General features: G+C 46.2%; 1 protein-coding gene and 2 pseudogenes across 1 annotated transcript; 1 reads left to right on the plus strand and 2 right to left on the minus strand.

Annotated features, from left to right (window-relative positions):
- The window catches only part of LOC129354337 (insulin-like growth factor-binding protein 7), a 6,773-nt pseudogene extending 4,300 nt beyond the window's left edge, over nucleotides 1-2,473 (minus strand).
- LOC129354355 (cytochrome c oxidase assembly protein COX18, mitochondrial-like) lies at nucleotides 2,372-7,388 on the minus strand (annotated as a pseudogene).
- Nucleotides 7,389-7,784: 396 nt separating this feature from the next.
- Nucleotides 7,785-10,674, plus strand: LOC129354333 (selenoprotein T2-like). Its single transcript, XM_055023836.1, is given in 6 exon segments — nucleotides 7,785-7,893; nucleotides 7,895-7,966; nucleotides 9,620-9,730; nucleotides 9,811-9,937; nucleotides 10,002-10,089; nucleotides 10,151-10,674. Coding segments are annotated over 6 exon segments (618 nt in total). The 5' UTR covers nucleotides 7,785-7,795; the 3' UTR covers nucleotides 10,273-10,674.
- The last annotated feature ends 1,362 nt before the right edge of the window (nucleotides 10,675-12,036 follow it).

A 12,036-nucleotide genomic window follows, 5' to 3' on the forward strand; every position in this document is an offset into this window, starting at 1 on the left:
CAGAACCAACAGAGACCGGGTCAGGACAAACAGGGATAGGGTCAGAACCAACAGCGACCGGGTCAGGACCAACAGGGACCGGGTCAGGACCAACAGAGATCGGGTCAGAACCAACAGAGACCAGGTCAGGACCAACAGGGACCGGGTCAGAACCAACAGAGACCGGGTCAGGACCAACAGCGAACGGGTCAGGACCAACAGAGATCGGGTCAGAACCAACAGAGACCGGGTCAGGACAAACAGGGACCGGGTCAGGACCAACAGAGACCGGGTCAGGACCCACAGGGACCGGGTCAGAACCAACAGAGACTGGGTCAGGACCAACAGGGATCTCAGAAAAAAATACAAATTAATTTTTAGGTCCCCCATTGTTAGAACAATGGTTCAGTCCAAAGGGCAGGCGGAGCAACAGCAGCTGAACGGAACCGGCTCCGTTAGCGTGAGACGCTAGCTGTTAGCCGCAAGCTGTTAGCCGCTAGCTGTTAGCCGCTAGCTGTTCGCTGCCACTCTGCAGCACAAACATAAAACCCTCCAGTAAGTAAATACTTTAAGCAAAAGACAAGTAAACATTTTATTTCCTTTCACTGCTCAAATAGAAGAAACTCGTTTACAATAAAGATCAGACTGCTGGTCATTTTATTACTTTGACTGAACCATCCTGAGCTGCCTCATTAGCAACACTGATTCATAGACTTGAGCTTTTTTATGGAAGGCAGCAAACGTCTCATTAATAAGTTTTAGAGAATTATAAGACAGTGGATGGAGGATCAAATGGAGCCCAGAACAGATAGAAGAATCTGAAGTTATGTCTTTATTTCTCACTGTTTTCAACATAGAGCCTTTAAAAGCACTAAATAAAATCGGAACATTTTCTGTTTGAACCCTGGTGCTTTAAGTTCTATGTTTAAGTTATAAAACGCCCAGATATTCATTTCCATCTGTTGTTTCTCCATCACTCAGGACATGACAAACTAAAAAAGGCTTAAAAATAAAGCAACTTAAGTTATCATTTAAATATAAATTATATTGGAGCCATTTCAATAAATCAATGTTTATGAGGAATTTTATGACCAGCAGAGATTATATCACTGAACAAAACTTTCAGTTTGATTTCTCAATCATTTCTTCTTGACAATAAAACATGTTTGATCTGCAGAACTGGTCATTTATTAAAACACATTTTTGGTGTTTGCCAAAACTCAAAACTGCTCTTAACACATATTTCTGTTTAAGGTCCAGAACCGAACCCCAACAGAACCCGAACAGAACCGGACCGGAGCTGGAACGGACAGGTGAGAAAACCTGCAGAAACATCTGGATGAACAACTTGAGCTGTTCAATAATAAAACAGTTCAATAATAATCATAACAGGTGCCTGAAGGTTTCATTGATATTCTGATAATTGAACAATTTCTTGACTTAATAAGTTTCTTATAGAAAAACGTTCATTCAAATGTTTTTTGCTGCTGAAAAATTTTTTTGTATCTTCTGTTATGTTTTCATTTTAATCTTTGAGGTACCAGAACACGGATGTGACACCTGAGGTTCGTCTCACCTGCGGCGCAGCGGCCTTTGTTCTGGACGCTGATTGGCTCCCTGCCGCCCCGCGCCGCCGCCATGCTGGCGCTCCTCAGGGCGCAGCCGCTCCTGTACGTGGTTCCGTCGGATCCGCACACCTGGTAGTTGGTCTTGCACGCGCACACGCCGGTTTTGCTCCGCTTGTCGTCGCCGCTCCTGACGCACTCCAACCCGAAGCCGCAGCGGCGCGCTGCCGCCGCACGCCTCGCCCTCCGACGCGGCGCACGCGCAGCAACCGCAGGAGTCCCGCAGCGAGCCGGCGGGGCATCCCGCAGCCGGGAGAGGAGCGCATCCCGCAGGGTCACACGGAGCGCAGCCCGGCCCGGCCCGCAGAACCGGAACCAGCAGCGGCAGCAGAAGCAGGGAGAGGCGGCGGGACGTCATGGCACTCCGAGATCTGATCTGGACTGAGAGAGAGGAGGGGCTGCTGGCCCCGCCCACAGCCCGAACCGAACCCAGACCGGTTGAACCGAACCCAGACCGGCTAGAACTTTCTGATCCAAATGAGCTGAAAGGTATCTGATTATTGATTGGATCGGTACCGGCCGGTCCTTACCGGAACTTCTGCCTCCACATTCCTCACATTCAGATCCCAGTTTGACCCAGACTCCCAGTCTGGGAACCAGGAAGCCTCCCAGTCCAAGCTGGGAGTTTTTCCTTCCTGTTATTATTTCATCAAGATTCCCAGAACATTTTCACCTCCAGAACCCAAAACAAACCCGGTTCTGGTCAGCACCAGCCAGAACCCAAACCCATCCAGACGACTAACCAGAACCTGACGTTCACCAGATGAACGATCAGAACCACAGAACTTTATTATCACCACTACATTCAAAGAGTCCCACATGAAGCCCGGTTCTACCAGAACCAAGACGGATGAGGAAGCTGCAGCCATGTTCTCTGGACCGGTTTCACTGTAGAACCAAGCAGAACCACCGATAGAGCCAGGGTGGTACCAGTAGAACCCGGCCAGGTGGCTCTACCTCCAGTACTTGCTGATGAAGGCTGACAGGAGGTCCTGGTACGGCGTTTCAGACCGCGGCGCCGGCAGCCCAACGGTTCTGCGGACGGCTGGTGAGCGCAGTAGGAGGTTGTGACTGAACCCGACCAGACTGGAGCAGAACCAGTACAGAGCCATGGACTGTGAGGAGGAAACAGGACATTAGTCTCTTCAAAATAAAACACCTGGGACCCGGTTCTGATCCAGATCTAATTTGACTCGTTTAGCTCACCGACGGGACAGAGGCAGCGATGGGGATCATCAGAACCGAGAACCCTCTGAACCCGTTCAGAACCAGCCGCTGGAAACGCGACGCTCCGACTCTGCAGAGAAAACACCTGAAGAAGAAGAGAGAGATGACATCAGCGCGATGACATCACTGTCCAGCTGGCGTGGCTCCGCCCCCAGACCGACCTCCAGGATGAGCAGGTTGGTGAGGCCCAGGCAGACCGGCAGGACCCAGGTGGAGTCCGGTACCGTGAGGTCCGGGAACCACAGAGCGCCTCCTGCTGCCAGCTCGTCATGCAGCGCTGCACAGGAACACACGAGATCAGACCAGAACCAGAACCAGGACCCAACCAGAACCAGAACCCAGCACCTACCTGGCCGGTCCAGGCTGAGGTTCCGCAGCGCCAGAGACAGGCCGACCCAGAGCGGCAGCTGGACCCAGACCAGCAGGCTGGCTTTGAACGGGTGGCAGTTGTCCCGGACGTAGAGCTGCGAAACCAGACGCCGCAGGTTCTTCTGAAACTGGACCCTGTGAACAGAATCAGAACCTTTCAGAGCCCAGAAACAGAACTCCGGTTCCTTTCGGGACTCGGTCCAACCCCGATTCTTTCATGTTTGAGAAGTCCTTTAATATCCATGGCAACCATTCAGCTGCTAACTGCCTGGGTGGACGTAGCCCGCCTTCAAGGGACAGCTCCTCCCCCAATCAGCTCCTTCAGACTAGCCACCAGCAATTAGCAATCAGCTGCTGAGCTCATTATAGGAGCTGTAGCTCTGAGTAAAAACATTAAAGGGTTAAAGAGGAGCCATGTTGGGACGACTTCCTGAAGGCGGAGCTTCAGAGCAGGAGTTAAAGACACAGAGACCCAATTTTAAGAAGTTAAATCAGAAGGGCACATTTCTATTAATATTGAGCCATAATTGATGTATATAACATGTTATAACAACTGAAGGAAACATAGTTACTGGATTGGGCTATAAAAAGGAAAACAAACTGGTCCTTTAAACTTCTTCATTTAGGTTCCATTCTTCCAGAAATAACTTTTACAATCTGAAACGTGAGAAGAAAGAGTGTGTGAGAACTCCATGTTTCTATCTAACCTTCATTCCAATTTTGAGGAAATTTTTAAAAAGTTGCAACAAAAAAACAAAAGGAAGTGATTCTGTCTAAATCAAGGGTGCTCAATACGTCGATCGCGATCTGCCGGTCGATCTGCATCAGGTTTTGAGTGGATCTCTGCAGGACGCTGAGAGCAGCACTTCCTCTTCTGACAGACTTTTCAAAATATTCACTAAGATCCAAAACGTTTGTAGCTTCATTAAATAATAATAAAGCCTGAAACCTGATATCGTAACGGACTGAACATTTTTAACATAATCTTTGCTCGGCTTGCGGGGCGCAGGCGGTTGCCACGGCAACGGGTGTGCTTAACAATAAAGAGAGAAAAAGAGTAAAAAGGTGCGAGTGGTTCTGAGTTGATCACCTGTTCAGGTTATTCTACTTTGTCTTCCTTCGCTGTGGTTCATCACAGCCGCTGGAGTTTCTGAACATTCAATAAACGACAGACTTGGACTGATGACCTCGTTCGTTTGCAGTAAACGTCACAACCAACATCAAATAGGACAAATATATTTGATTAAGTTTTAACAAACAAATGGCTTCTACCACAATAATTGTGTCAAATTACATTAATTATATCCCAAATTCAGCAGATTTGCTTTTCTCTCTGCAGAGCTCTTTGCTTCCTCCCATCAGTCTGCAGTTTCTCATATTGACGTCATCAAACCAAATTTCAGATCCACCATAACTGACTGACAGCTGCTGGCCTCAGGTTTACAACCAGCTTCTGACTGAGAAACCAGTAACCTACTGAAACCAGTAACCTGCTGAAACCAGTAACCTGTTAAAACCAGTAACCTGCTGGAACCAGTAACCTACTGAAACCAGTAACCTGCTGAAACCAGTAACCTGCTGAAACCAGTAACCTACTGAAACCAGTAACCTGCTGAAACCAGTAACCTGTTAAAACCAGTAACCTGCTGGAACCAGTAACCTGTTGAAACCAGTAACCTACTGAAACCAGTAACCTGCTGAAACCAGTAACCTGCTGAAACCAGTAACCTGTTGAAACCAGTAACCTACTGAAACCAGTAACCTGCTGAAACCAGTAACCTGCTGAAACCAGTAACCTACTGAAACCAGTAACCTGCTGAAACCAGTAACCTACTGAAACCAGTAACCTGCTGAAACCAGTAACCTGCTGAAACCAGTAACCTACTGAAACCAGTAACCTACTGAAACCAGTAACCTGCTGAAACCAGTAACCTACTGAAACCAGTAACCTGCTGAAACCAGTAACCTGTTGAAACCAGTAACCTACTGAAACCAGTAACCTACTGAAACCAGTAACCTGCTGAAACCAGTAACCTACTGAAACCAGTAACCTGCTGAAACCAGTAACCTGCTGAAACCAGTAACCTACTGAAACCAGTAACCTGCTGAAACCAGTAACCTGCTGAAACCAGTAACCTACTGAAACCAGTAACCTGCTGAAACCAGTAACCTACTGAAACCAGTAACCTACTGAAACCAGTAACCTGCTGAAACCAGTAACCTACTGAAACCAGTAACCTGCTGAAACCAGTAACCTACTGAAACCAGTAACCTACTGAAACCAGTAACCTGCTGAAACCAGTAACCTACTGAAACCAGTAACCTACTGAAACCAGTAACCTGCTGAAACCAGTAACCTACTGAAACCAGTAACCTGCTGAAACCAGTAACCTGCTGAAACCAGTAACCTACTGAAACCAGTAACCTGCTGAAACCAGTAACCTGCTGAAACCAGTAACCTGTTGAAACCAGTAACCTACTGAAACCAGTAACCTGTTGAAACCAGTAACCTACTGAAACCAGTAACCTGTTGAAACCAGTAACCCTACTGAAACCAGTAACCTGTTGAAACCAGTAACCTACTGAAACCAGTAACCTACTGAAACCAGTAACCTACTGAAACCAGTAACCTGCTTCCAGAGTCAGAATCTCACTGAGGAAGAAACTGCATTATCATTTCTATCACTTATCATTTCTGATAAAACTGATGGATATTTGCATAGAAAATGAGTCAATAGGGTTTCATTTATAATTTCTATGTCTTCATGTCATGAGGTAGATCTCAGCCGGCTGGTGAGAGAAAAAGTAGATCTTAGTCTCAAAAAGTTTGAGCTCCCCTGATCCAGATGGTTTGGAATCAACTAGGTTATGCAAAGTCATCAGATGCTGCTGACGCTACGCTTGGCTGCAGGAAGCAGGACGGGCGACGGACCGCTGTCAGTCTCATGCCTGATATGGAAATGGGACCATTGCACTCTGAAAGTGAAGGGGGCGCTATTTTCTTTATTATCCGCGGTTATTGTTTTTATTTTCCTTTGAAATCTGTGATATTTCCACCTTTGGGGCCTGATACTGCCTCCAGTGGCGTGGGGTAGCAACACAACTAATATAATTACATTTCTAAATCATATAAGGCATGAGACTGACCGGTCCGTCCCGCCCCTTCCTGTGTGCTGCAGGGAGATTCTTCTCGAGTTTGGTGCCTCTGGTACGGCTCACACCCACCAGTAGACGGCAGCGTTTGCTACGTTAGAAACTTGTTCAGCAAACCTGTTTCCATCTCGGCTTTAACGTGTTAACTCTTATGCCTCAAGCGAGCACAGAAACACTTTTGCAAACTGATCAGGTAATTTCAGGTTGTCATTTCCATCAACCATTTTTAATGCAATACATTGAGATGGGGAGAAAGAAAAGCGTTGATGGATGAGCAGGAAGACACCTGGAACTGAGGAGGAACCAGAACCACCTGATTCGACCCGGTTGCAGACTGTGCCAGAAGAACCCGATCAGAACCAGAACCCAGACCTGGTACCAGGTGGTTGGTGTCGATCCTCTGCTCTGCTTGTCCGTCCACCCTCGTTCTCTCCCTCGGACTGAAACCTCGTATCGAAGTCTCTTCGCCAGCTCAGAGATCTCCACCTGCGCCTCCACCTGCAGCACATGCAGGTTGCCATGGTTACCAGGAAGCATGTGACCTGAGGTCAACATCAGTCCACAGCTGGTCCCTGTCTCGCTCATGAAGCTGAACTCCACCTACCTTGGCAATGATGATCAGCTGGTAGGCGGCCAGCGGCAGGGTGACGCAGGTCCTGATGGACGCTGTTGCCATAGCGATGCTCAGCCACCATGGCAACCCGCTCACTTGGTGCGCGCTGACCAGGAAGTTCTCACACAGGTGAACTGGAGCGGATTCTGACAGGCTGCCGTACCATCCACCTGCGCCGCTGGCTCCTCCCAGCCCAGACGCCGGCCTCACGCGAGACTCTGCTGGACAGGTGAAGGGAAGGACAGGAGAAGCCCACCTGCTCAGAAAGTCACGTGCTCGTGGCTGCAGGACTTGCACCTCACCAGCACCCCCACGGTGAGCATGGTGACCACGTGACTTTAAAGCTAAGAAAACTCCTCTTCCTCACCTTCATCAGCAGTCTGTCTCACAGCAGCCCATAACTGACCGAGCGTCACTCAAACATGACGTCACTGACCAATGCGGCGCGGAGGTATGACGTAGACCATGCTGGAAAAACAAAAACAACAAGAAAAAATAAAATCGAGATTAAAAAAAAACAAAAAAACTACAAAAATAACTTAAACAAAAATACAGTTAAAATACTAGTTAGCTGTTTTGACGGCAGTTCACCGGAAACAACCTTTTCTATTCACAATAAAAGCATGCAGTGGCTAAGATGAGACAGCACGTGAAGGCATTAGAAGGAATTAAACCTCATGAATGGATGTAAGTGGAAAAATGCTGGGAACAGAAAAACTGAATGGCTTATTTACTCAGAATTAATATTTCATCTCTGGATAAAGCCAATTGCCTTCACCTCTTATTGTGAAAGTCTGCGGCGGAAGTGCCCCTGAGGAGGACGGCAGTCATGGCGGAGTTCGGTTCGGGCGGTCTGCTCGCGGCTCTGCTGCTCTTCACAGCCCTCACCTTACGGGATGTTTATGTGTCAAACCGGCGCCTTTCCAGAAACCGAACCGGAGAGCGGGAAACCCCCAAAAGCGGCGCTGTACTCCGGCCCAGTGCTCCAGTTCCGCTACTGGTCAGTTAGCATGCAGGCTAGCAACTAGCGCGATGACGTCACGCTAAAGGAATCTTTTTTTTTTTTATTAATTACTTAACAATTATACAAATTCACGTGGCATATACATACATGGAAAAGTAAAGTTTACAGGCTTAAGCCACACATATAACTAAAGGAATCTTAAGATTTCCTTGGAGATGATCATGGCTGTCATGTGAAACTAGAAGTTTAGACTCTTCGAAGGATTTATATTCTGTTTCATGTTTCTATTTGTGATTTTTTTTTAAGTTCTAAAATTCCTTGCTTAAAATTACATTTGAATAATCTTTAGTCTTTATTAAGGACAGTGCACATTAATGAACAATCAACACTACTGTATAGACTGTAAATGAGCCAGATTATAGCATAATTGCTCATTTCCATCTGTAGTCCTAGACAAAGAGACCCAAACAACAAAAAGACATTATAAACATACAGTCAAGAATTAACAAACATTTAACAAACATTCACAAAAGATGCATTAAAAAGTTAGTTAAAATGATGACCTGTCTGGGAAGTTTTAATAAACAGTTTCAGGTGTTTTTTAAAAGCGCTATAGGTGGAAGACTCTCTGTTCCAGAAGTGACTCCCTCTGACTGACAGAACCGTTTGCCCAAATGTTGTTTTCCTGTCAGGGATCTCCAAGTCTCCTCTGGAAGACGCCCTGGTGCCCAGACCTCGCTCGGCTCTTTGTGTAGAGTAGATAGCAAGTGGAGGTGGAGCGAGTCCATGAAGGACTTTGTAGATAAGGCAACTGTTTTTAAAATTAATAAAGTTTTCAAAGTTAAGCATGTTATATTTTTCCAAAATATGACACTGATGATAAGACAGAGGCTTTTGATCAAGAATTTTTTATCGATTTTTTGAATAACATTTCTATAGGTTTTAATCATGTATCTCCAGTGAGTGATGCAGTAATCTATGTGTGAAAATACCATTGAGTGCAGGAACATTTTAGCTGAGTTAATTGTCATTGATGGTCTGATTTGTTTGAAGTTATTCAGATGAAATTAGATTTTATTTGCTGTGAGTTTAATGTGTTTTTTAAAGGACAGTGTTGGATCCAGTGTGACTCTGAGGTACTTGAACTCCTGCACAAGGTCAAGCTCTGTTCCCCCCAGGAACACACTGGACCGCTGCAGTTCTATGGGGTTTTTTGTGAACATCATTGAAATAAGAACTTTATGAATATGAATGGGTTTTTGATCTGAACTCAAAACAAGTATTTAGTCTCCAGGAAAGAGCAAATGTGTCCAACACATAAATTCATGAATTAATCTATGAAGAAAACAGAATCAGTTTCACATATTCTCTGTATGTTCCAGCACCTTCCTGTTCAGACCTGAAGCAGATTATAATCTGTGTGTCACCTGTGTGTGTGTGTGTGTCACCTGTGTGTGTGTGTGTGTGTGTGTGCGTGTGTGTGTGTGTGTGTGTGTCACCTGTGTGTGTGTGTGTCACCTGTGTGTGTGTGTGTGTCACCTGTGTGTGTGTGTGTGTGTGTGTGTATGTGTGCGTGTGTGTGTGTGTGTGCGTGTGTGTGTGTGTGTGTGTGTGCGTGTGTGTGTGTGTGTGTGTGTGTGTGTGTGTGTGTGTGTGTGTGTGTGTGTGTGTGTGTGTGTGTGTGTCCAGCATCTCCTGAGGCTACAGTAAAGTCTTCCAGGAATACTCCCAGGCCATCAGCCAGGTGTATCCAGACATCCGCATCCAGGGGGAGAACTACCCTCCCACCCCGCTCAACAGGTGAGATTGAAGCTCCAGTTCTGGCTGCGGTTCTGGTTCCGGTTCTGGGACCTTCATCCTGATCTCGTCCTCTTCCTCAGGTTCATCGGTAACCTGGTCTCGTATCTGAAGCTTGTCTCCATCCTCCTCATCATCAGCGGTCAGAACCCTTTCCCGCTCCTCGGTACCGACACGCCTGCGGTTTGGACCTGGACTCAGAACAACAAGGTACCAGACTTGCTGTGCTGTTGCCGTAGCAACAGATGCTGACGTTGGCGTTTCCTGTTTCCAGATCTTCTCGTGTCTGATGGCCTTCTTCATCAGTAACATGATGGAGACTCACTTCCTGTCTACGGGAGCCTTCGAGGTCACGCTGAACGGTGAGTCCTGATTGGTGCAGAACCATGCAGCTTCCTGGTGTAACGCTGTTTGTCTTCCCAGACGTTCCCGTCTGGTCCAAGCTGCAGTCGGGTTACGTTCCAAACATTCAGGAAATGTTCCGGATCCTCGACACGCACCTGAAGATGAACCAGGCCGACCGCGTCGCCTTCGCCTCCGCTTAGAGCTGCGCCACCTTCTCCTGAATCATCTGACCTCTGACCTGTCTCCCAGCCGTGCTGCATTCAGGCTCAGTGGGAAATTCAGCTGTTGGCGTTCATGAAGGCGCGGCCTTAAAGCGGATCTGCCGGGCTGCGCCGGATGTCTCTGCCTCCATACTGATTCCCATGATGCAGTGGGCCATCAGCTGGCGTGGACGACGGTCACATGACTCTCACTCTCTGTTGTCATTTGTTACATTCTTGGTTTATGAATCCAATTGGCCCGGTTCTGGCACCGTCGGATCAGTTTATTTTGTTTTATTTAAAGTTTGGGCTTTTATTGTGAAAACAGGAAGCTGGTCACATCAACCTTAATGTTCAGCTGATGGATTGTCTCCAGCTCAAATAAAAAGTCTTAAAGGAAAATTTCTTCTTCTGTGTTCTGCTTGGCGGATGTCAGTTTGTCACCATGACGACAGATCAATTAATCCAGACCTGTCAATGATGCGTTTGAAGACCAATGTAAAACCACGTAAAACTGAGACCAATTGGCCAAATCTTTCAGTTCAAAACCAAAAGGAATACGATATTTGATGAGTTAAATGTGGATAATTAAAGTTTTATTTCCAAAATTGAAGATAAACATTTGAGAGTAGAAAATTTGCTTGATATAATTTGATTAATTGTTTTTCTGCCTGCATTCATTTTCTCTCCATGCAAAACTGGAAATGAAGCATCATTTATGAATTCATTTTATTTCTAATAATCACATGTTTATCACATTTTTTGCTAAATTTCCTTCTAATATGACAATTTCAGAATAAATGATTCTGGAAGGATTTGAAAAAACTTACAGTTGGGTTTTGTTGTTTGAAGATATTGGTCTTGTGTGAATCAGTTTAACGAAGTGTGTGTCATGTTCAATAGAAGTTCCTGATGAAAACGGCTCGTTTTGTTTTTCTTCCTCTTCTAAAGGTCTTCCCTTCATCATCAACGTCATTTCTAGCGTTCCAGTCTGTTAGTTACAGAATCAAATCTAATGTGAAACCAGGATTGACTGGAAGCTGTGGCCTCGAGTCAAACTGTAAAAACAAGTTTTCCATCCTGCAGGGGGCGCTGTGAGGCCTCCACGACTTCCGCTGCAACAGAACAAGAGAGGAAGCTGCCGTTGGCGTCAGAATCAGCGAGTCTGAGTCCGAGTTTTTGTCTTCTCCAGGTCGGAACCAAAGTGATCCGGACTGCTGTGATCCATTCTGAGAAGGTTCTGGCTCCAGGTGTTAGTGGAACACCTGGAGGAGCTGCTGTGGTGAGTCAGGACGGCTAAACGGCTAACAGGGGTGTTGTGGCGAAAAATGCTTCTGTGGGAAACTGAAGCATTTCCCCACAGCGACAGCTGCTGCTCGGTCCCGGTTCCGGTTCTGTTCAGGTTTTAGCTGTTTGACACTCGGTGGCGGATTGTTTGGATTATTTGTGTTTTAGTGGCTGCTAAGAGTAAATGTTTCAAATTCCGTTTGGTGACAGAACCGTCTGGTTCCGTGGATATGAACCCAATAATCAGGATTTATGACGCTACAGGAAAATCTGTTAAACAATAAAGAGCTGGAATGAAATACAAACCTGTATTTAAACTCTGTAAGAGGTTCTCGTTTGGATCTGAACCGTGATTGGTCGAGGCTTGGATGACGTAATGGACCAGGAAGTGGTCAACAATAGATGATCATTCAATCATCTATTGTTGATGATGATTGAATGATCAACAATCATTCAATCATCATGAATGAATGATTG

The sequence above is a fragment of the Poeciliopsis prolifica genome, unplaced genomic scaffold, assembly GCF_027474105.1.
Source record: "Poeciliopsis prolifica strain line A6 unplaced genomic scaffold, Auburn_PproV2 SCAFFOLD108, whole genome shotgun sequence".
In the NCBI taxonomy this organism is placed as follows: domain Eukaryota; kingdom Metazoa; phylum Chordata; class Actinopteri; order Cyprinodontiformes; family Poeciliidae; genus Poeciliopsis; species Poeciliopsis prolifica.